Here is a 22,246-nt window from a genome sequence, read left to right on the forward strand (position 1 = left end):
GAAATTATTAAATACATTTTTTATAAGTAATCAAATGAAAAACTACATAAATTATTAATAATTATAAATGATAACATCAAATGAAACAAAATAAAACAATTGTTGTTGCTTTTCTTCATTTTGTATGGTTGGTCTCTTGAAGCTGCACACAGTTTGCTACAGGAACAGATCCTCAGATTCTTCAGCTATCTATAAAGCCTTGAAGTAAAACGAATTATTTTGTCCTCATAAAAAAAGCCCGCATACAGCTCAATGTCAAACAAAACATTGCTAATTATGTGTTAATCATAATTAACACATAATGTGTTTATCATATGTTAATGCATATTGCATGTATATTTGTTTTCTATTATTTATTTGATGTGGGACAGATGGGGGATCTGACTGTTTAAAATATTTTTTAAATGGACGGCGATGTACGCATTCTTTTATTGTGCTGTTTTCTGTCTCTTCAAATCAAAACACAGTGACCAAAGCGCTGGCTATTCTACCGGTAGTTCTTCATAGTAGCTATGTAGTCTAATTTAAAGAACTGGTAATCCGGATTTGGTGTTCTGGAATAGTTTTTATTTAGTCAGAGTGATCCAATTAAATCAAAACCAGCCAAAAGTAAGATGGATTAGTTGATCCTAGGTTACATTTTTTTAACAAAAAACTAAAAGTAAAAATAAAATTTTAAAAGAGAACCTGTGGAGTTCATGCTGTTCACAGTAAAACAGAAAAGGACAACACAAATACTGAGACATTTTGAAACATGTTGATATTTCAACTTTTCACTCAAATTGTTATGCTGATAATTTAATTTGTAATTAATTAAATGGTATTATATTAGTATTTAATTACAAATATGTAAAATAGAATACTCTCAACTCAAACTTTGTAAACACACTGAAGGGTTTTTTTCTCGAACAGAAATGTGCAGAAGATGTGACAATCTCCGCTGAAGAGAGCCTCTGCACCAGCCGCAGATGACCCGAGGCATTTGAAACAACGCCTGGTAATTTGCTCTTTTAGAAAGTGAGTCGCAATGGGGATTTTCGACGGCGGCGAGGCTTCTTATACAGAGGTCAGCGAAGTGAAAACTTGCTGAAGGAGATTAAATCTGAATTTTAAGGCGAAATTGGGCCTTATTTAGCTATAAGCCATGCCCATTCTGGCGGGCGCGAAGTGTCTTGATTGGTTTGCGCATCCTAGCCGACTCGCCATAGGTTCGTGCAGTTGCCGCAGCACAACCAATGAGCGAGGTAAGGCACTCAGCTGTATTTCTGCTGTGCAGCTGCCCTGCGTTTTAAAAAATTGGGTTCAATAGTTTCGAGAAAATTAGTTTTCCCATAGCGTAAGCTACTTACGAGAGACCTCTCAAAAGGGAACTAATGTAGTTAACTAATGTTAACTAATGAAACCATATTGTAAAGTGTTACTGACATTTCTTTTTAAAAAATATTCATATTTTTAAATAATGTTTGCTAGTGTTATTAAAGTTTTTCTTTTGTTTTTAGTGGGTCTGTGGGTGGGCTGAGTTTGAGATGGAAGTCAACCCCAGATCACAGCAGCAGAAATAATTCAATAATCTTTTTTTCCTTCATGTTTTTATCTTAATGTATTTGTGTTGTAGCCTATTACTCTCTGTGTGCTGTGATGTTGAGTAGTAATCGAGAATCAATGTAGTCAGTGTGTGTAGTCGTGATGGTGACGTGAGCAGCGCACGCTGATGGGTGGGAGGATTTCAGGAAGAACGCTGAGTGCTACGTGTCCAGTTTATCCCAACTTCCACCAACTTCACTTTATTCTATTCTGTGTTAGTCCCTAAAGGGTCACTTTTTAGAAAGCTCTGACCAGCGTATTTGCGTTGTGACATCATGTCTGGGTTGAAAAAACAGGGAACGGTACGTTTGCTGAAGTTCAGCCTTTTTCTTTCTTTTGTTTATTTCTTGCTAAACCTTTAGAAGTTGCTTCGAGACGAGCTACGAAATTTCAACAGACTTATCAGAAGTCTTCTGTATAACTAGAACTAGTTTTGATTTAAAAAACTGTTTATTTTGACTTTAGGCTGTTACATTCATACAAAGTAAGAGTTGCTCGACTGATCCTTGTAACTTAGGGAACTTGGATAAATATGGAGTGACAGTCTGTCGCTTAACATTAATGTTTGCTTTCGGCAGAACGGATATTGAAAATATTTGGTGATGTGGCAGGATGTTATGATTCATCCTTTTCATCAACTTGTCTAGATTTGGCATTAGGCTTAAATTCATTTGAATGGCATGTTAAGGTTTTTTTTTTTTGTTAGGGGTCACGTCTTTTATACTAGAATGTCTGTCTTTGTTTTACATGACTGAACTATAATATGCATTCCACCATGCTGCATAAAGTGTTTTCTGGTTCTGCAATATAACTACACAAATCCCATGTAAGATTAATGTTATTTGTAACAGTTCCTATGAAGCCAGATTTTGCATACCGGTATCCTCAGTCAAAGGGACACTGTGTACCAATGGGAATTAACAAACCTCTGGGTTACTTGCATCAAGCTGGGATTTCCTGTGTATCCAAGGAGCCTGGGTAGAGAGAGAGAGAGAGAGAGAGAGAGAGAGAGAGAGATGGCTCTGATCCAACTGGCCAACTCTCCATGGTCCTGCATGAATGGCCCTTTTTGTTTCTTCATTTCTCTTTCTGAAGTCACTCCCTCCTTAGTCCTGAAGTTTAAAGTTAAGATTTAATAATAGAAGTTAAAATTAAAGGGACCGCTTGTTCAAAAATAAACTTTATTTCATCATGTACTTACCCTCATGTTGTTCCAAACTTGTATGTCTTTCTGCTGTGGAACATATAAGAAAATATTTATATTAAATAACAGTTTTGCTGACCATTGACTTCAATTGTATGGACAAAAAACATTGATACATTTCTCAAAATATTTTCTTTTAGGCATTAAGGTGAGTAAATTATGACAGATTTGTATTTTGGGTTTACTATCCCTACAAACACTTTTGTGAATCTGACCCATTTTCCTTATAGAAACACATTGTCATTATCAGTAAAGATGGAAATGTTGCTTTGGGCTCAGATTTCAAATTGTTCTCAATCTTTTCACATCATGTATATCGTGTATATCCACTTTAGGACATGCAGCGAGCAACCAATGTTGTTTATCAGGCTCACCATGTGAGTAGAAGCAAGCGTGGCCAAGTGGTTGGGACCAGAGCTGGATTTCGTGGATGTACTGTTTGGCTGACAGGTGGGAATTTCTCCTGTGAGACTTCCAGGAGAAAATTAGATGGATCGAATTAAAAGAATAGTTCACTCAAAAATGAAAATTCATCATTAACTCCCCCTCATGTTCAGATCTGTATGACTTTTTTGATGTTAGGTTGAATGATCTCAGTCTCTATTCACATAACATATTGCATACTTTTTTCCATACAATAGAAGTGTATTTATGTGAGTCGAGGGTAGCTTAGTTCTAATTTTTTTCGCTACAGGGCTGTCTGGTGCTGGAAAGACTACAATTGGATTTGCTTTGGAGGAATATCTTGTTTCCCATGCCATTCCTTGCTACTCGCTCGACGGTGACAATATTCGACATGGCTTGAATAAGAACTTGGGCTTCACAGCCACAGACAGAGAAGAGAACATTCGACGTATTGCTGAGGTCGCCAAACTGTTTGCGGATGCCGGACTGGTTTGCATAACTAGTTTCATTTCTCCATTTACAAAGGTTTGGTGATATTTAGTGATATCAGAAGTTCCCAAATTGTATGACATTTTTTAATAATTTCTGGACCAGGATGCATTAAGAGGATGATTTTATGTGTGCTCACAACAGGATCGAAACGATGCCAGGAAGATTCATGAGAATGCAGGTCTGCCATTCTTTGAGGTGTTTATAAATGCCTCACTGGAGGTGTGTGAGAGCAGAGATGTCAAAGGACTTTATAAAAAGGCCCGTGCTGGAGAGATTAAAGGTATTTTGTAGATTTCTTTCAGGAAAATAAATTACACAGTAATTTTCTTTGGACTTAAAGGGATAGTTCACCCAAAAATGTAAATGCTATCATCATTTACAAAGCTCAACTGTATGAATTTCTTTCTTCTGTTGAACACAAAAGAAGATATTTTGAAGAACGTCTGTAACTGAACAGTTGATGGGCCTCATTGACTTCCATAATATTTTTTTTTTATATACTATGGAAGTCAGTGGGGCCCATCAAATGTTTGGTTACCCATATTCTTCAACATATCATCTTTTGTATTCAGCAGAAGAATGAAACTCATACTGGTTTGGAACTACTTAAGGGTGAGTAAATGACAGAATTTAATTTTTGGGTGAACTATCCCTTTATTAATTCGGAGCAATCATTTGCCAATAATGTTATTAAATTGAGAGTATCTAGAAAATGTTCCAACTACATTTTGCTTCACGTAGGTTTTACAGGAATAGACTCTGACTATGAGAAACCTGAAGCCCCTGAGCTTGTGTTGAAGACTGGAGAGCTCACTGTCAATGACTGCATTCTTCAGCTAGTGGAACTCTTGAAGGAACAGGTGGGTCAGTCTTTAATTTCTGGTCATTAAATAGATGTGTTTTTGTCAGTTGTCCCTTTACTTTGTGCCAGCTGACAGACTGTCAGTATTCTCTTTGAGAGACGTTAAAATGCCACTGACCAGATGATTTGTTCTCACAGGATATTGTGCCCACTGGTGTGACAGAGGAAGTGAATGAGCTCTTTGTTCCTGAAAACAAGCTGGACCTGGTGCTGAGTGATGCCAATATACTCCCCACTGTAACCATCACGGAGGTAACGCAACCCTGCGTGAACACACACATACCCTTCTACTGCTGTGGAAATCAACTGCCGTGCTTGTTACACCACAGGCATTTCCTCACAGTTCAGTTAACATAGAGCTTTTCACTGTAACCTGGTGTTCGGAAACCCAAATCTTCTGCAGAATTTACGTTCTGCAAGAGCTACTGAAAGAACTACTGTAGAAAAAAATGTTGTTATTCATTGTTGTTATTTTGTGGCAAACTGTCTTTCTTGTCTTGAGATAAAACGAAAGTACTGTTTGTGTGTTTCTCGTTGGTCTTGTAGCTGGATTTGCAGTGGGTGCAGGTTCTGGCTGAGGGGTGGGCGACTCCACTGAGGGGATTCATGAGGGAGAGAGAATTCCTGCAAGTCTTGCACTTTGGAACTTTGCTTGATGGTAAAGACATTTTCAAACTGATTATCACCCTCAAAAATGTATAGTTTTATAGTGTCTCTACTGTTTTTTAAAGAGAATTTTAAATGTACATATTACATTTATATATATTTACGTGTGTGTTTGTGTGTGTGTGAATATGTACATTTATATAATACACACAAACACACACACATACTTACTTATACTTACTTTTAAGACATTTATAATATTACAAAATATTTCTATTTTAAATAAATTAGGGCTGTGCAACAATTGATCGCAATTAATCGCATCCAAAATAAAAGTTTGTGTTTACATAATGTGTGTACTGTGTAATTATTTTGTTTATATAAATACACACACATATGCATTTGTATATTTAAGAAATATATAAAAAATTTATGCTGTGTATATATATATATATATATATATATATATATATATATATATATATATATACATGATTTATATTATATATAAATATTTAATATATAAATAACACATTTTTATAAATATATACATGCATGTGTGTATATATATATAATTGCCTGTGTTTAACGTTTTGAAACATAAATGCATCACAGTGCAAAATGTTTTTTAGTGACAAATTTGTTTAGACTTTTGAGAATTTGGTTCAGATAATTTTATTTTGTGTTTTAGCAATTAGAAAAACTGTAATACTTCACAATATTACTGTTTTTGCTGTATTTTTGTTTAAATAAATAAATACAGCCTCAGTGACCATGAGGCTTCTTTCAAAAACAAAAAAATATTTCCCAAAGTTTATCCCAAACTTTTGAACTGTAGTTTATTTAATATTGAATATTAATTTAATAATAATATATATCTAATTAGTAATATTTAATAATTTACATTTACCTAATTATTCAGTTAGCATATTTAGGGAATGTAATAATATCCAACATAACATTAAATAATAATAATAAATATTTATATTATATAATTATATTAATAATCTTTTATGTTTAGGTGGGATCATCAACTTGTCTGTTCCCATTGTGCTGCCCGTATCCAAGGACGACAAGGAGAGGCTTGACGGTTACACTGCTTTTGCCCTGGAGTTCAAAGGTCAAAAAGTGGCAATCATGCGCAACCCTGAGTTTTATGAGCATCGTAAGGAAGAAAGATGTGCAAGGCAGTGGGGCACAACATGCCCGCAACATCCGTACATTAAGGTGAGAGGACACATCTCTGTGACATTGCTTTTAAAACAGTTGTATATTATACTTCCTAATACAGTCAGCCAATCAAATGAAACCATTTATGCTTTGTACAGATGGTAATGGAGAGTGGTGATTGGCTGGCTGGTGGAGACCTGGAGGTGTTTGAGAGACTTAGGTGGAATGACGGTCTTGACCAGTACCGTCTCACTCCACGGGAACTAAGACAGAAATTTAAAGAAATGAGAGCAGGTAAAAGCGAAACATGGTTGGTTCCTTCCCATAAGTATTTGCTAGTGTGACAAAACCCTCTGTAATGTGTCTTTTCCCCACAGATGCCATTTTTGCATTCCAGCTGCGTAATCCTGTGCACAACGGCCATGCACTCCTGATGCAGGACACTAAGCGCCGTCTGCTCGAGCGAGGCTACAAGAAGCCCGTGCTGCTTCTGCACCCTCTGGGTGGCTGGACAAAAGAGGATGACGTGCCGCTGGACTGGCGCATGAGACAGCATGCTGCTGTTCTAGAGGAAGGTGTCCTGGATCCAGAAAACACAATTGTGGCCATTTTCCCCTCACCCATGATGTATGCTGGGCCTACAGAGGTCAGACTCTTCCTGAGCATGTTACACTGAAACAAATAAGAGGCTGTTTAATAAGACCTTTTAAATCATTTAATTTGTGAGTCAAGTCAATTCTGCACAGGGCAAACATTCTGAATGTTCTTATAGGTTCAGTGGCATTGTCGGGCCAGGATGATCGCAGGGGCCAACTTTTACATTGTAGGGCGAGATCCAGCAGGTTTGCTCCACCCGGTGACAAGGAAGGACCTGTATGAGCCCACACATGGTGGAAAAGTGCTGACCATAGCACCAGGCCTCACCTCTCTTGAGATAATTCCCTTCAGAGTAGCTGCATACAACAGAGTTAAGAAGGCCATGGACTTCTATGACAAGGAAAGGTGCGTACATATTTCATTTCATATTATTATATTATATTATATATTATGGCTGTGAATAGTTTAAATTTGCCGTAATAAATATATTTATACATCGAACTCCCAAATTAATGTAAAATCAAGAATCATTATTTTAAATAATATTTAATGCACAGCTTTTTAACTTTAAATATATTGGTATTGAAAGCCATCATTTTTAAATTCTGTTCTGTTTGTAATTTTTTAACAATAATTACAGAACATGATCAATCATATAACAACTTTAATTTAACCTACAATGATATTTGGTTACACATTGTAATTATACATTAAGTACTGAGTAATATTAATTAACAACAATAACTTACTATAGGACAGTGTTTCCCAAACTTTTTTCAGTCGAGGCACCCTTTGAAAATTTTAAAAAATTTGTGGCACCCTACACTAGTGTTGTCACGATACTACTTTGATACTATACCTTGAAATGTATTGATTTTCAATACCACAGGGAATAACTGCCGTATATAGGCCTACTGCCATATAGATATTTTTTAATATTATCAATTTTTTTGTCCATCCATTTAAAGTCTAGGAAATCATTAATTTCTTCTGCAGAGATCACTTTACATGATGACATATTTAATTAAGGCTTTTATTCATAATTCAGTAAAACATTGCTCAATTACCATTGCAAATCTCACCTAAATGTTTGCTCACTCAGTGTAGGCCTATTTGTGTTTTTATATTGGGATAATTTTGTTATAATTGCACAAGATGCTTGTTTTTAATATATTTTATAATGTAATAATTTCACAGTTAATCTCCAAATTAATGTATAAACAACATAAAGACAGTATATTTTAAATAATTGTTTAATGGCATCTTTTTTATGAATGAAGCCCAGTATCACTGATACCAATACTGCTACTGATGTCAGGAAATACACAGAAATTGAATAAAGTTATCAAACACTTTACAGTCTTCACTGCATAAATGATAAATAAAATATAGATGAATCCTTATTAAAGCTACAAGCGTTCTTTAGTCAAGAGCAGTGAGTAATTTTCTCTTTTACCTGTTCTTTTATTCTGTTGTCACTGCTGCACTTGTTTATCTCACATGCGTCCCATCTTCTCACAACTCTAATTTAAGATTTTAACTAATTTAAGACTGCTCTCATGACGATACTCAACAAAACTGAAATTTTGGCATAACTGTGTGTTATTATTCGTTCAAGCACGAAAGAGAAGTCGATTCTGGCACGCGATGCGCGTCGTCCTGTGTCAGCAGGACATTCACAGACAGCGCGTTCTCTTTTGTCTTTTCGCGGTTGCATGGTTTAAAAGCATTTGCATGAATAAGAACTTGATTATATAATGTAAGGCTAGCCAAAGGATTAAAACATTAATCGCACGCGTTACCGTTGACAGCAGCACGGACATAACCGATGTGTTTGTGAATATGCGGCAAGACGGACGTTGTGACAATGTTTCGTGTGTATTTGACCGTAAGCGCAACAAGCCATGAAAAAGAGGCAGCTTTATGTGTGGACGCTGGGAATGAAGCACGAGAATGAAATCATGCGGAACCCCCGCAATTCAACGAACGCAGAAAACTTATGATTTGCATTTTTTATTATAAATTTGTGTGCATTATTTGTTGTTATTAGACGCTTCCGACGATGCGAGATTGATGATACATTAATTAATTTTTTTTTACACATTTTAGCAATTTAAAAATGTTTAATGGAGTTTTTACACGGCACCCCTGCTCTCGCCAGAAGGCACCCCAGGGTGCCGCGGCACCCCGTTTGGGAAACGCTGCTATAGGATTAGGATTAGGTTTTGGTTTATGCTTAGTTACATGTATTTATGCATAATATACTCTGGATGTATAACATAATATACTATTATAGCAAGTGCATGTAACATGTAGCAAAGACACAGTAAAGTTAAAGGTTACTCAATCATCACATAAACCCATTATAAAGACTGTCGCGTTTAGCTTTGTGTTTATTTAAAGTGACATCTAATGATATTCCTCTGTCATGTCGCTTGACTGCTCTGTTTCATTCATTTTGAACTTTATTTGTGCATTATTGTTCATCAGAATAAGTATCAAAATCACTACAATATCAATATTTATAGACATTTGTATATACAGCTGCAGCCCAAGTCAAAAGCTTTTCTTTTTTTCAGACATGGTGAATTTGAGTTCATCTCAGGGACCAAAATGAGGAGCCTTGCTCGCAGCGGAGAGAAACCCCCTGATGGTTTCATGGCCCCCAAAGCGTGGAAAGTCCTAGTTGAATACTATAGTTCTCTGCAGAAGGACCAGTAAACACAAGACATGCAGTTAAGTTTATAGAAAGGTGCATTATATACTACAATCCTACGTTGTAGTGAGATTTTTTTTAAAAATAAATACATGTTTATTAGACTCTTATGTACCACATTTTTAGATAAATGGTATCTATATTTATCCCTTGCAAATTTCTTTAAAATACAGTATATTTTGTTCCTGAGATCACTCGGTATAAAAGCATAGATGGATCAAACTATACAGCTTCTGGTGTTTCAAAAGTGTTATATACATAGTCTCATCAAAGTATGCCTGACAGTAATGGGACCAATATTTTGCCTACCTCAACTAGAATTTTATTCGGATATGTGCTTGTCTTGGCAGTATTTCCACCAGTGGAGAACGTCTTGTTCTCATTGTATACACAGATTCTTTTTTAATTCTATAACATTCTTTATAAGAATTTAAATGATTCAGTACTGGCAGTAGAGTATAACCACAGTATTGTCTTGCACTTCCATCTCTTTGTACTTCCATGTGCCTTAATGTAAAAGTGGCATTACTGTTATATTCCCAAATGAACAAGTTACTGTAAAGAGTGATGTATAAAGATTTGTGCTGAATGCATAAAACATGAAACTCTTGAGGAATCCAATGTGAAGGAACAAAAGCATATTTATTGTCTTGCCATTTTCTTAGTGGAACAACCTAAACATATTTATTGTCTTACAGGAAATGTATGGACTTCATTCTACTATATGTGCAAATTTGCGAGATTTACACCTTGCAATTTCTTACCATATTTGATACAATGTGCATCGGGCAGTAATTCAAATAAACGTAATTAAAAGAATACGATGGTCATCCAATTCTTGTACAGTGTAAACAAAATATTTTAAATATATTCTGACTTCTAAACACATTTAAATTTAATTTAGAGCAATGTACTATTGTGGATTAGGAAACTTAATAACTTAAAAATACCTTGTATACAGTACAATTGTTAATTGTTTTTCCAGCATTCTAAAATTGTGCATCAATCCATAATCGTTTCTCCAGAAGAAAATGGTTTCTTTCCACTTACTAAATTATCCGTTGCAGAAATAACAGCAGCAGTGGCTTGTCACTTGCCCTAAATATTTTTTGTAATATTAATGTTTCACAAATAAATATTTATACAACAGGCCATCGCACTCTCCAATCTGGGCTGAATTTAACACTTAAATATTTTATTCAATGTAAAAGGCCAACAAGTCGTGCGTTATAATTTAAATCATTCAATCACTGGGGCAAGACAAACTGATGAGAGATTGTTAAAATTGTTACTAAACACACTTTCTTCTTACAGATCAGCTAAATTGTTACATACCGCTGATGTAAAAAATAATTCTTGCAAGGGAAATGAGGTGCCTTATGCATAACTGGAAATAGTAACTACACTGTTGCCCATCTTCATAAAGAACAAACACCACCCAAACCTATGAAGACAAACATAATGGACCTCATTCTTGGAACACAAGCAGAACAAGTTTTATGTAAATCGTTCAATATTTCATAAACTGTCCTATTGACTCAAATGTGACCATTTACTAAATGTGACCAAGCAAGAGTGGTTTACTCAGAATTCAAACTTTTTCTTTTCTTTTCTCTTTATGTGTAAATAAGGCTCATTGATTGATTGGCAAAAACAGAATAAGAAATTACAGTGCAAAAAAAAAAGATGATTAGAGAAAAAAGCCTCCATTCCACCATTTATAAATCCTGAGTTCCCCCTTTTACAAAACATGACATGAAATGCCACAAAAAAAGAAAAACAGACCAAATTTAGTTTCATGTTCTTTTAAAACAGCAGCATCACATTCAGTCCAGTGGTGCGTGCATAAACGCCTCTTGCACTCCTGCAGATTTGGACTTCTTCATCTTCTCAATTGCCCTCTGCATGTCTTCCTGCCTGATTGGGCGGATGAAGTCTTCCACTGGACTGTCATGGGATGGAAAAAAATGAATAAGAGAGCACTGCAAATGCAAGTTCAGTCAGGACCACTTTGTCAAGTAAACAATTTATTACAATTATAGCATTGTTGGCAGTATGGTTCTGTTCTGGGCAAAACTCCCACGCCTGTCCATGCAGCTATGCCTGGTCAAACCCCCTCGGGTAGAGAACAGAACCAGTATATGCATACATGATTACAATTCTCAATTACATGAGCTATGGAAATACATGATAGAAAATGCTTGCAATGTTGGGGGGTTGGATGAGGGAGTTTGAATGCGAGCAGTGATGGTATGGAGGACATGCTGAAGGAATGGGAATTTAAATGGGCCGCTGTGATAATGTCGAAACTGGATTGGTACACGTCAGGAACAGCTGGCTATCAGCTGATGCGAGCTTGGCTGACGTGGCCTGCCTGAACTAGCAAGATGCTTGATTTTCAAATGGTTTTAAATGTAAACGATTGACTTTCTACATTATGTAAAGGTGACAAGCCTCAAACTTCAGATGAAGATAAAAAAAGAGCCTCTGTTATGTTCTGTGCTATTTTGGAGTCTGAGGTACATTGTACATGTAGCATCCGTCTACGTTATTCCGGATACGTTTGAAAACGGGGTTTCAAACGAGAAATAAATGCGTTTTCAAATTAAAATGTATTAATGTGGACAAGGCTTGAAGCTCTTTAAGTGTTTACCTTTCTTGGTGCACAAAGTCACGCACACAAAGCAGAGCAGCATCACGGCACATCTCTCTGAGGTCACTTCCTGAGAAGCCGTCAGTCTTTTTTGCAATTTCACCAAAGTCCACGGCAGACTCCACCTTCAGAAAATGAGAAAATATTCTTTCAGCATTTGCAACTTTCAATAGCAACAACATTCCAATTAATAAATACTTACATTCTCATTCTCCAGGATCAGTTTCAATATGTCTTTCCTCTGCTTTATATTCTAAATGCATACAAATAACAAATGATCATCTATAAGAATCACTACAGAGTTTAATGATTCAACAGTAAAACTGAACATTTCATTTAAACCATCAAACATATTTTTGAGCTAAAATCAGTGAACTTACCGGCTGATTGATGTGGAATCTTGTAGGCATCCTTCGGAGTATAGCAGAATCAAGATCTTGTGGCCGATTGGTGGCTCCCATTATTATGACCTTGGTAAAACACAGTCACAACACATAAGATAGAAAAGGAAACTGACTTGGATCTTTTGTCACTGATCAAACCAGTAAAACTCACAAAGATGCGGAATTGTACCTGGCAGTTGTAGTCAGTTTCCAGCCCGTCCCATAAGCTCATGAACTGAGCCTTCATCATGGCAGTGGCCTCATGATCTGAACTTGAGCGATTCCTCAAGAAGGAATCTAAGACATTAGGACAATATAATTTCTTTAAAAAAAATGACAAGTATACGGAATCTTCCACTTATTGCCATGTTACGTGAAAGTATTCCGTGAAATCTTCCACTTATTGCCATATTACGTGAAAGTAGCAAAATGAACCAAGTTAGGTTCAAAAGTAGACTTCTAGTGATTCTTAAATGTGCCATTAAACTAAAGAGATCTAGCTTTAAATTACTTTAAAGATTTAGCTTAAATTACTAACTACTGGAATGTCAATATTAGGAGTGGACAGGGCCGTGCACAGGGGGGTGGCCCGGTGGCTAGGGCCACTGCCCCTCTGCCCTCATCGACTGAGGTGCCCCTCTTCCCCATCCCCACCGCTCCGCTCAAAGCATTCCGCTGATTCCACTAATCCGCTCCAGGTTTTCCCGCTCGCTCCGCATCACTCTCTTGAAACTGAGAGAGTGAACACGACAGTTCATGATAGCTGTTGCATTAACAGGTAGGCTATGCAAGACAGTGGTTGAATCTGCGAAATTATTCATTTGGTATTTTTTGTTGTTGTATTTATGTCGGTAATGTTTTGCTCTTGGTATTCTACTAGTGCTAACAACTTGTACAACATATCCACGTTCTTAGAATTAGCTGCTTGTCTAATCAAATTATTGTAGGCTACACTCGATCAGATCTACTACAAATAACTACATTTTCTGTTGTTGGCACACTTTGTAGACAATTAAATGTCTATTACTTATTATTCCATTGAAGATGAGGCAGAGGCAGGTTCAGAGAGTGAGGGAGAGCCCATTGAGCATCAGCCAGATCAGACACTTACAAGTAAGTGTTGTTAAACTGGCTGACAGTAAATTATTATGAATATGCTAGAGTTTGATAACAAGAAAGATGGACATTACATTATTTGAATGGAAGAGTAATTATAATACAAGAACTTAAATTGAATTAGCACTAAGCCTAATAATTGTATTTAAAATATGATTGTAACAGGTTTGTTATTCATTCTCTATTTCAAAATGAAACTGCCTCAGAATCAACTCAACATAGTAAAAGTGGAGGTCTTGGAACTGAGACAGAGACATAAAAAGTTCAGAATGAGAAAGAAAGGTAATACAATGAGACAGAGAGGGAAGAGACAGACGCAGAACAGGAAGAAATGGAGAGTTGAGGCAGCCACAGCCATGTACACAAGGGAGAAAAGACGGAAGACTTTGAGTTTTTGCTTCAGTTACAAAATCCATCAGATCCTGCTCATGTAAAGAAATACAATATAACGTACAATGTGTAATTTGCGTTAACAAGCAACCACCCCCTTAGTGCCCCTTTTTTTGGTTTAGGCCACTGCCCCTCAAAATGTCTGTGCACGGCCCTGGGAGTGGATAAAGGAAATGCAAAGCATAAAAATCAACATAAGCATTTACCAATCTCATCGATGAAGATAACAGAGGGCTGTAGCTTGATGGCCAGAGAAAACACGGCTGCGGCTAGTTTCTGGGACTCTCCGTACCATTTGTCAGTGAGAGTGGAAGGCTGCAGGTTGATGAAGCGGAATCCAGCCTCTTTGGCGGTAGCTTTGGCTATAAGAGTTTTCCCACAGCCTGGAGGCCCATACAGCAATACACCTGAGAAGATGATAGGCAAACCACCTCAGAATAAAGTTTGGAATTGAGTTTAAAAGCACTTTAGAAACATTTTCATCCTAGTGCCTGCCTTTGGGAGGTTGAAGAAGTCTGGATCCTTCAAACAGATGTCTCTTCTGGATCGGAAGTATAACAGTGTCTTTCAGTTCAGTTATGACTTCATCCAGACCTGCAATGTCATGCCATGTAATCTGTGGACACACATGATTTGTGTAACAATGTAAACATGTGTTACAATGACTTGTGTAACTTGCATTCTCTTAAAAAAACAAAAGTAGACTGTTTAAAAGACAATAAACTACTGGTAAATAAAGTCAGATCAGATGGTGATGTCATGATTCCTCACCTGCATAGTCAACGGATCCACAAGATGAGCTGCAATACTCATCTCATATTCAGAAAGCTTCACATTCTGCACTCCAATCTGCCGCATGAGTTTCTCTGCCTGTGAGGGGGAAACAAAACTTCACATTATTAAACTCCAGCCTTTGGTGATGCTAAGGATTGTCAAAAGTTATAAACCTGCACTTAAATTATACTTAAAACTTGGAATCGCATCTAAACAGTTACACTACATTGCTTTTCCATGTCTGGAAATCACACAAGTTTATATTTCCCTGAAATTAAACTGCATACCTGTTTTTGTGCCTCAACTTTTTGTTTTCTTGTTGGATCAATAGCATCAACCATCCACTTTATTGTAAAATAAGTCACAGCACCAAATATTGTGAGGCGGAAGAGCAAACCAATGACCTCATTCCGGCCCAAAGGGCGAGTAATATTGTCAGTTGGAATCTCTTTTAATACCATCTTCTCACATTTACCTGCAAAAGAAATACATACAAATAGTATTATAGTATTATAGTCAATCTAAGGGGTTTTGAATAACTGATTTATTTTACTTGTTACTTATGAACTTTCATCTACAAAAACAAAACAAAAAAACACACACACAGGAAATGCTGTTCAGATGAAAATATGGGCCTGTCCCACCAATACTCATAAATGCAGTCTTGGCTACTTGAGAGCATGTACGCAACAGGAAAAAAATACTGCCCCAGTTCTGAAAAATGCCAAAACCCAGTGCAATTGACACATAAATAAACACTATCTCTAATACTGCATCAGAGAAGTATTGAAGGCTAAACGTATGCCATCATTCATCGCTTTAAGGAACTCGTGTGTTCTGAAATTGCGAGATGTCAACACTTTTTTAGTGGAAGTTAAACTAATTAGATATTACATATAATTTGTCAGTAAAGCAGTGCTTGCACATAATATTTTTGCAGAATGGCCTTTTATCACTTAATTAGAAACACCTCAATTAATTGTGTCTTCTGTTACATAGGGACTCCTAAACAAGACATTTAAAAGTGCAAAGTATTGAACATCTAAATGTGTAAATAAAGCATTGTAAAACACTACTTGAATCTTTACACAACTAAGATGTAATGTTGTCCCATCGTGAAATCAAAAAAGTTATACACCCAATTGCGGTCTTCACGCCCACTCAAACACTGAGGCCAAATACAGGAAACACATAATTTACGTAGGCAAGAGGCCAAGTGCAAAGACAGCAAGTGTGGGTATTAGGACACCCTGTGTGATGGCAGAGGCAAAAATGTCATCTCCGTGCTCAAAACATTCAATAAAGTGTTCACACCGTGGCACGCTATTGCGCTTAATTATCGCTTCACTATTTGAAAAAAAAAAAAAAAAAAAAGCCGCATGTTTTGAAATGGCACGAAGTTCTGTCCGGAGAATGTATTAAATGAACACAGATACACAGAACTGACGCATCCTATAGGCGAAGTAGGCACATTTCTGTCAAATCTCACTTGTTATAATAATCAGATGATGTGTCAGCGCAGTTTACTTTCAATTTCATTGAAGAGCTTATGTTACTGAAATGAGGATAATGACCTTCCTGCATCTCAAACAGATCACTTACCAGAAGCGTCTTTATTATTATATCTTGGAAATATAGTTTAAAAATGCAGCTTCCTTTGAATAAAATGATTCATTTACTTCCAGAAATCAGACTTTTTTTCTCTCTTTTTCTACCACATATTAGGCTACTATTCATCCACCTTCTTCTTCTTCTACGCCGTCTTCTTCCTCTTCTAAGTTTTAATGGCGGTTGGCAAAGCAGCTTAGGTGCATTACCGCCACCAACGGGATAGGAGTCTGGAGCGCCGTTAAACTTGCCTGGTAAAGTCACCATGAAATCAAAATGGTCAATTCTTGTTTTTTTAATGGAATATTGCAGTGTTTATTAAAAAAGGTTTATCCGTGCCCTCGAAATCTTTAATCAAAATAACTTGTTGAAATGAATTCCATTAGCCTAGGACTAGGTTTGCACCACCTCAGACATAGTTAGCTGCAGGGCCGGCCCGTGGCATAGGCAGAATAGGCAAATGCTAGGGGCGCCACTCAATAGGGGCGCCAAAATGAGTGAACGAGTGCATTTTTTTTTTACTAATACTATTTTAAAAACATCAGTTCAAAATGCTACATAATAAAGCAAAAAAAAAAACTGCACAAAAACTTAACTAAGTCCCCCGACTCCGGTCCGGCGCATCAATCTTCCCCCGCCCAGCGAGTGCTTGAAGTGCGTCAGAAACAGAGCACATGCGATCAGTTTACTGTTGGTAATTTGTAGTGATGTGACATTTGAACCGAGGCGTCGGAGCTTGTGTCGAGAAAAAATGGGCGTGCCAGATGAAGCCGCGATTCGAGGCTTGTGTTGTTAATGTGAAAATCACGTGACCAATGACAAACGAGGCCTCGGTTTGTGTGGATACCTCATCGGCTCGGTCTGAGTGTCGCTACGGATAAATCGGATTTGAAACTCGCGCTAGCTTGTGGGTGTTGTTAGGAGTAGTAGAAGCAGTTGTAGTAGTGTCAGAGAGTCAAAGAACTCTCATTGTTGTTGTTGTTATTGAGTCATATATGTGTTAGGGCTGTATATTATTACATTATATCAGGTTAGAATACGTATAGTATTATTATTAATTATAGTAGCTATATTATAGTCTTGTTATATTAATGAGATAAGATTATTTGGATTTTTGGATCTGGACTGCTTTTTGTTTTGGATCGCCCTTTTGGATTTGTTTGCTTTTTGTGACTCTTCCTTTTTCCTGGTAATGGAGCTAGCTAGAAAGAGGAGATCCTCCCCTGTCTGGGCTCAAAAGAAGCACCAGTATCCTCATTTATACCAACTGGCACTGGCATTTTTATGTTCCTCTGCATCCTCTGTTCCTTGTGAAAGGATATTTTCCAAGGCTGGAGAGGTTTTGTCCAAGAAGAGGAATCGTCTAAACCCCAACACACTTAAAAAAATTCTGTTTCTCAATAAAAATCTATAGTAATCCTTCCTTCACCCACCCCAAACTGCAGTGCTGCAGTTTGCTCCTCTAAATCCCCAGTCCCATAAGCACAACACTGCACTAAATCTAGTAACAGTTCACTGCACAAAACCCCCCAGAGACAATTCTTAACTTTTTCCCACCCCAGACTAGTCTGTTGCAGTTTACTTTATTACACTTCCTCCACCATAAGCACTGCACGCAACACAGTGTCACTTTTGTTGTTCACTATCCAAACAATTTATGAATAATTAATTAACTGTGTGTGTGACAGAGTTGTCTCTGCACAAGTAAATTCAGACAGAGAAAGATAGGCTACATATTTTATTTTATACCCAGGCAATGGACAAATGTCTGCTCAGGTCTTTTTATTATCCCAAATGAAAGGTTACAGACATTAACAGTGAGAAGTAAATAAATAAATAAATGAAACTAGTGGCTTTATATGGACATCATACGTCTGCTCAGGTCATTGGTCCAGAATAAATTAATTTGTCTGCTACTTCTTTGCACAGTCGCTAGGTGTCACTAGTGAGCAATGCTGAAAGAAGCTTCGAGTAATGAACCTTTGGGTGAAGCAATGGGCTGCGAAGTCTCAGTGGTTCAGGAAGCCTAATTTTGCCATCACTAGTAATTTGTTGTGTAGCGTCGCCGCTCGCTGCATCCAATGTAGACAGAATTGCTTTCGTTTGAGGGCACTTAACACACTCAAGCACCTCGTAGAAACGGGCCTGGCAGCTCGAGCCAGGTCTAGACAGGGTGAAAGTTACCTGATTGCGACGGATGGCCAAATTCACATGACATATTTTAAATTAGCATTATAGTCTGCAATAGATACAGTGCCAAATGGAAGAGAAGAGGATAAAAGGGGATAAAGACAGAGGTAATGTAATGAATGAACAGTTTATCTAATTGTATAGTAGTATATATAATTTAATGGCAGTTATTTTTACCTTAAACTTTATGCTAACAGTTGTTCTGAGTTCTCCAGAGGCCCCAGACAGTGTGATTTGTAACAATCACGTCAGTTTTTTTAGACGCATTCACTTTTATTAATTAATGTTTTACTCTACAGTTGTGCAGTTTTGAAGGGGATATATGGCATTTTTTAGATTTATTTGCCAAAATTATTAATGATATTTACATAGGCTACAGGTTTATTAAAAGTAGCAACGTTTTATGTAAAATTAACATTAAAGAAGACATTTCGCAGTTTCTTTCATGGTGAAAACAACTTGGCAGCTTTATTCATCCTTTTGGAAAAAGCATCCTCGTGGTAAAGGGACCAAGGATACACAGAAACTTTTGAGTTTTTTCCAATAGCCTATTGGACGACAAGACAACACACATACCTGAACGGGGGATGTGTGTTCATTGCATCCAGATAGACAAGCCCTGTGGGTCTAGGTGAGTGTATTTGTAATAGTTGGGGAACGTGGTCTGAGCTTATATAGATTTGAGAGTTTTATGGCCTTCTCCCCTTAAAGGCTGATTTATACTTCTGCGTCGGACCTACGCCGGAGCCTCTACGCCGTAGACTACGCATTGGTTTTAATTTATACTTCTGCGTCGTTGTCCGCGTTGACGCACGCAGAGGGAGCATGTGAAACCCGAGGAAGCGGTTTGAGCAGACCAATCACAGCGCTTACGTCCGCGTAGAATTGACGCATTGTTACATTTTTGGAGAGGTGCACGTCGGGGTACGCCGAAGGGTACGCGCGCTACACACAGCCTACGGCGTAGCTACGGCGTGAGTTCGACGCAGAAGTATTGGACTTAAGTGTCACCGGCCCACTGGTGGGCCCACAGCCATTACATATTTCAAACAATAATGTCCTACTAAACCTAAACTAATCTTGACAAACTATATATCATTTGAATGCTTACAAACTCTAGTTTTCATATTTGGTGATTTTCAAAATAAATTACAGAGGAGCCGTAATTTATCAATTTGCAGCAAGAATATTTTCATACTCCTAAGGCGTGTTCAGACCTTTATTTTGAAACAGAGATGAACATGAAAAATCAGGAAAGAATGGTAGAAACTTCAGTTTGAGTTCAAAAGATAACATACATTCAAGTTTTTTTAGGAAAAAAAAAAGGTCTGAAAATGTTTTAAATATACAGAAAAAAATAATAGATTCACCATTTGTCATGTGGCAGTGAACTAAAGCACAGACGTGTTCTTTTTATGCGTTTATTAGTGGTTGAATTCATATAAAAATCTGCCAAACTTCCCATACTACTTCTGAATAGGATGTCTACTTCATAAATTGTATAAAATTGTGACTCATACCACATATGGAAATGGAGGCACCGATTATATGGGTAGCCAGTATGGAGTCTGGTTGTCACCTAGTGGAAAAGGTTGGTACTGCGCCCAAACAAAATCCCCAGTTTAAAATATAGCAGTTTAAGAGTCCAACATGTTTTGAAAATATATAGTTTATGTAAAATATGAATATAAAAATATTTGGCTTTTTTTCTGTTTCACTTTCTTAATTTATTTCACTTTTACAAAAATCTGCCAAAACAAGACCACCTTCTTTAATACAAGACCAATCTTACGTCTATATTGCAAAGCATTCTTGACTTACAATCATTTAAGTTCGGAATGTGCCTTTTCATGTCTATTAAAAAAAAATAAAAAAAAATAATTGATTAATCTTATCTTATAATTTAATATTAAATTATCTAATTTATATTAAACAATTATTTTATCTTCATTACCTAGAGATATAATTATACAAAGTTCAAAAAGTAGTCAAAACATCTAACAGAACATAAGTTGTTTGTTTTTTACAACATTATGTGCTTTTTTTTAATTAACAAAATCTTCATCTTTATAACAGAAGATTGTCACGTAACGTTGTTGTAAAGGAATCACGAGGAGAAACAGGAATCAGGAATTTATTTAAACTAAACGTAGGAGTCACAACACACGTCATAACATAGACGAGAACGGACACAGGTGGTGCAGATGAACTAATGAAGGTTGATATGGAGACAGATGAGTGTCGGGAAAACTGAGGAACAGGACTAAACCAAAACACTAAAAAAGGGGAAAACACAGAGTCAAACTGTCACAAAGATAGCCTACAATACAACAATCTTCAAGAGACTGTACAATGTTCACATGTATAACGGATTGTCACCTTAAAAACAGTCCTTTGGTGGAACAAGCAATATATAAATATATAGTTAGCATGTTAATTTAATCTTTGTTTTATTATTTTATTAGTTCATTAACTAATTATTTAATTACTAACCCAGCTCTTTACATTAAATTAGTTGAGTTAATGTCAACTAGTTAAATGTAGCCTATTGATTAGAGTTGCCTCAGACTAAAGATTTTTCTAGTCAACTAGTAGCCTAATTTATTTAAGCAATTAGTCGACTAATCGCATGTTTATATGAATTTCTGCTTAAATTTCTGTGAATTGCCTGCAAAAATCGTGCCTTCTGTGTGAACGCAAACACATCCTGGGATCGATGCTGGGATGGGGACCTAGTAACATTGCCGGGATCAGTCCCGAACGCGCCCTGTGTGAACAAAAGCCAGGACCAATGCCGTAAAAGGGTATTTTGTTGCTCTTAGAAGAAAGTTTGTGTTCATCATCAACAAAGAAAGAACGAAAAGATGTCTGCAAAATAGAAGGAAGCAGAAACCAGGGAGCTCCTTAGGAATTGTATCATTATGCACATCCCTGCTTCCAATCCTCTAAGGTTTGTGCCCCATCGCTGGCTCTCTGGATATGATGTGAGCATTGCAACAAAGAGAATGTTGCCTGTGTATAAGGTCCTGTATTTTGGCTTCCTGAGCGCAGAGGACAAGGAGCTCTACAGGGACCCTCTAGTACAGTGCTTCAGACAGTGAGATGTCACAACAGAGGATCATGTCTCTGCATGAAGACCTTAACAACCCTGCACTAATATATCCACCCTTAAGCAAAGGCAGCTCAAGGGTGTTTATCCTTTTGATCTTTAATTTTAAAAAAAATCACAAAATTCTTACCCATTATTAAGGTAAAGCAATTGAAAGTTAATTCTTTTTCTCTAGTTCACATTGGCCACAATTATTGGCACCCAATTATTGCAATGTCCTTTCCCCAAGATAATAGCTCTGAGTATTCTTCTATAATGCCTGATGGGGTTGGAACACCTGACATGAGATCAGAGACTATTCCTTAATACAGAATCTCTCCAGATCCTTTAGATTCCCTGCTCCATGTTGGCGCTTCTTCTCTTCAGTTCAGCCCACTCATTTTCTGT

The 22,246-nt window shown here is 37.0% G+C and overlaps 2 protein-coding genes across 2 annotated transcripts; one reads left to right on the forward strand and one right to left on the reverse strand.

Annotated features, from left to right (window-relative positions):
• Nucleotides 1-1,670: 1,670 nt before the first annotated feature.
• papss2b (3'-phosphoadenosine 5'-phosphosulfate synthase 2b) lies at nt 1,671-10,448 on the forward strand. The gene is made up of 12 exons (XM_077201180.1): nt 1,671-1,886; nt 3,124-3,238; nt 3,483-3,718; nt 3,827-3,965; nt 4,427-4,545; nt 4,686-4,799; nt 5,094-5,205; nt 6,175-6,380; nt 6,482-6,617; nt 6,701-6,969; nt 7,096-7,325; nt 9,500-10,448. Exons 1-12 carry the CDS (start codon nt 1,860-1,862, stop codon nt 9,639-9,641), a joined length of 1,845 nt encoding a protein of 614 aa, XP_077057295.1. The 5' UTR covers nt 1,671-1,859; the 3' UTR covers nt 9,642-10,448.
• On the reverse strand, nt 10,260-16,741 carry atad1b (ATPase family AAA domain containing 1b). Its single transcript, XM_077201181.1, has 10 exons — nt 16,555-16,741; nt 15,240-15,427; nt 14,950-15,048; nt 14,674-14,794; nt 14,385-14,585; nt 12,863-12,969; nt 12,670-12,759; nt 12,492-12,542; nt 12,290-12,414; nt 10,260-11,583 (listed from the first exon to the last, which is right to left on the reverse strand). Exons 2-10 carry the CDS (start codon nt 15,411-15,413, stop codon nt 11,463-11,465), a joined length of 1,089 nt encoding a protein of 362 aa, XP_077057296.1. The 5' UTR covers nt 15,414-15,427; nt 16,555-16,741; the 3' UTR covers nt 10,260-11,462.
• Between the last annotated feature and the right edge of the window lie 5,505 nt (nt 16,742-22,246).

Source organism: Siphateles boraxobius, unplaced genomic scaffold, assembly GCF_051911475.1.
Source record: "Siphateles boraxobius isolate OS27281-9 unplaced genomic scaffold, OSU_SipBor_1 46, whole genome shotgun sequence".
In the NCBI taxonomy this organism is placed as follows: domain Eukaryota; kingdom Metazoa; phylum Chordata; class Actinopteri; order Cypriniformes; family Leuciscidae; genus Siphateles; species Siphateles boraxobius.

Coding starts and splice junctions, on each gene's coding strand:
- atad1b (XM_077201181.1), bottom strand. CDS start 15,413: ATGGTATTAAAAGAGATTCCAACTGACAATATTACTCGCCCTTTGGGC. Junction 14,795..14,949: donor TGGATCCGTTGACTATGCAG/GTGAGGAATCAT, acceptor GTGTGTCCACAG/ATTACATGGCATGACATTGC. Junction 11,584..12,289: donor GACTTTGTGCACCAAGAAAG/GTAAACACTTAA, acceptor ATCCCATGACAG/TCCAGTGGAAGACTTCATCC.
- papss2b (XM_077201180.1), top strand. CDS start 1,860: ATGTCTGGGTTGAAAAAACAGGGAACG. Junction 1,887..3,123: donor GGTTGAAAAAACAGGGAACG/GTACGTTTGCTG, acceptor TATCCACTTTAG/GACATGCAGCGAGCAACCAA. Junction 6,618..6,700: donor ATTTAAAGAAATGAGAGCAG/GTAAAAGCGAAA, acceptor TTTTCCCCACAG/ATGCCATTTTTGCATTCCAG.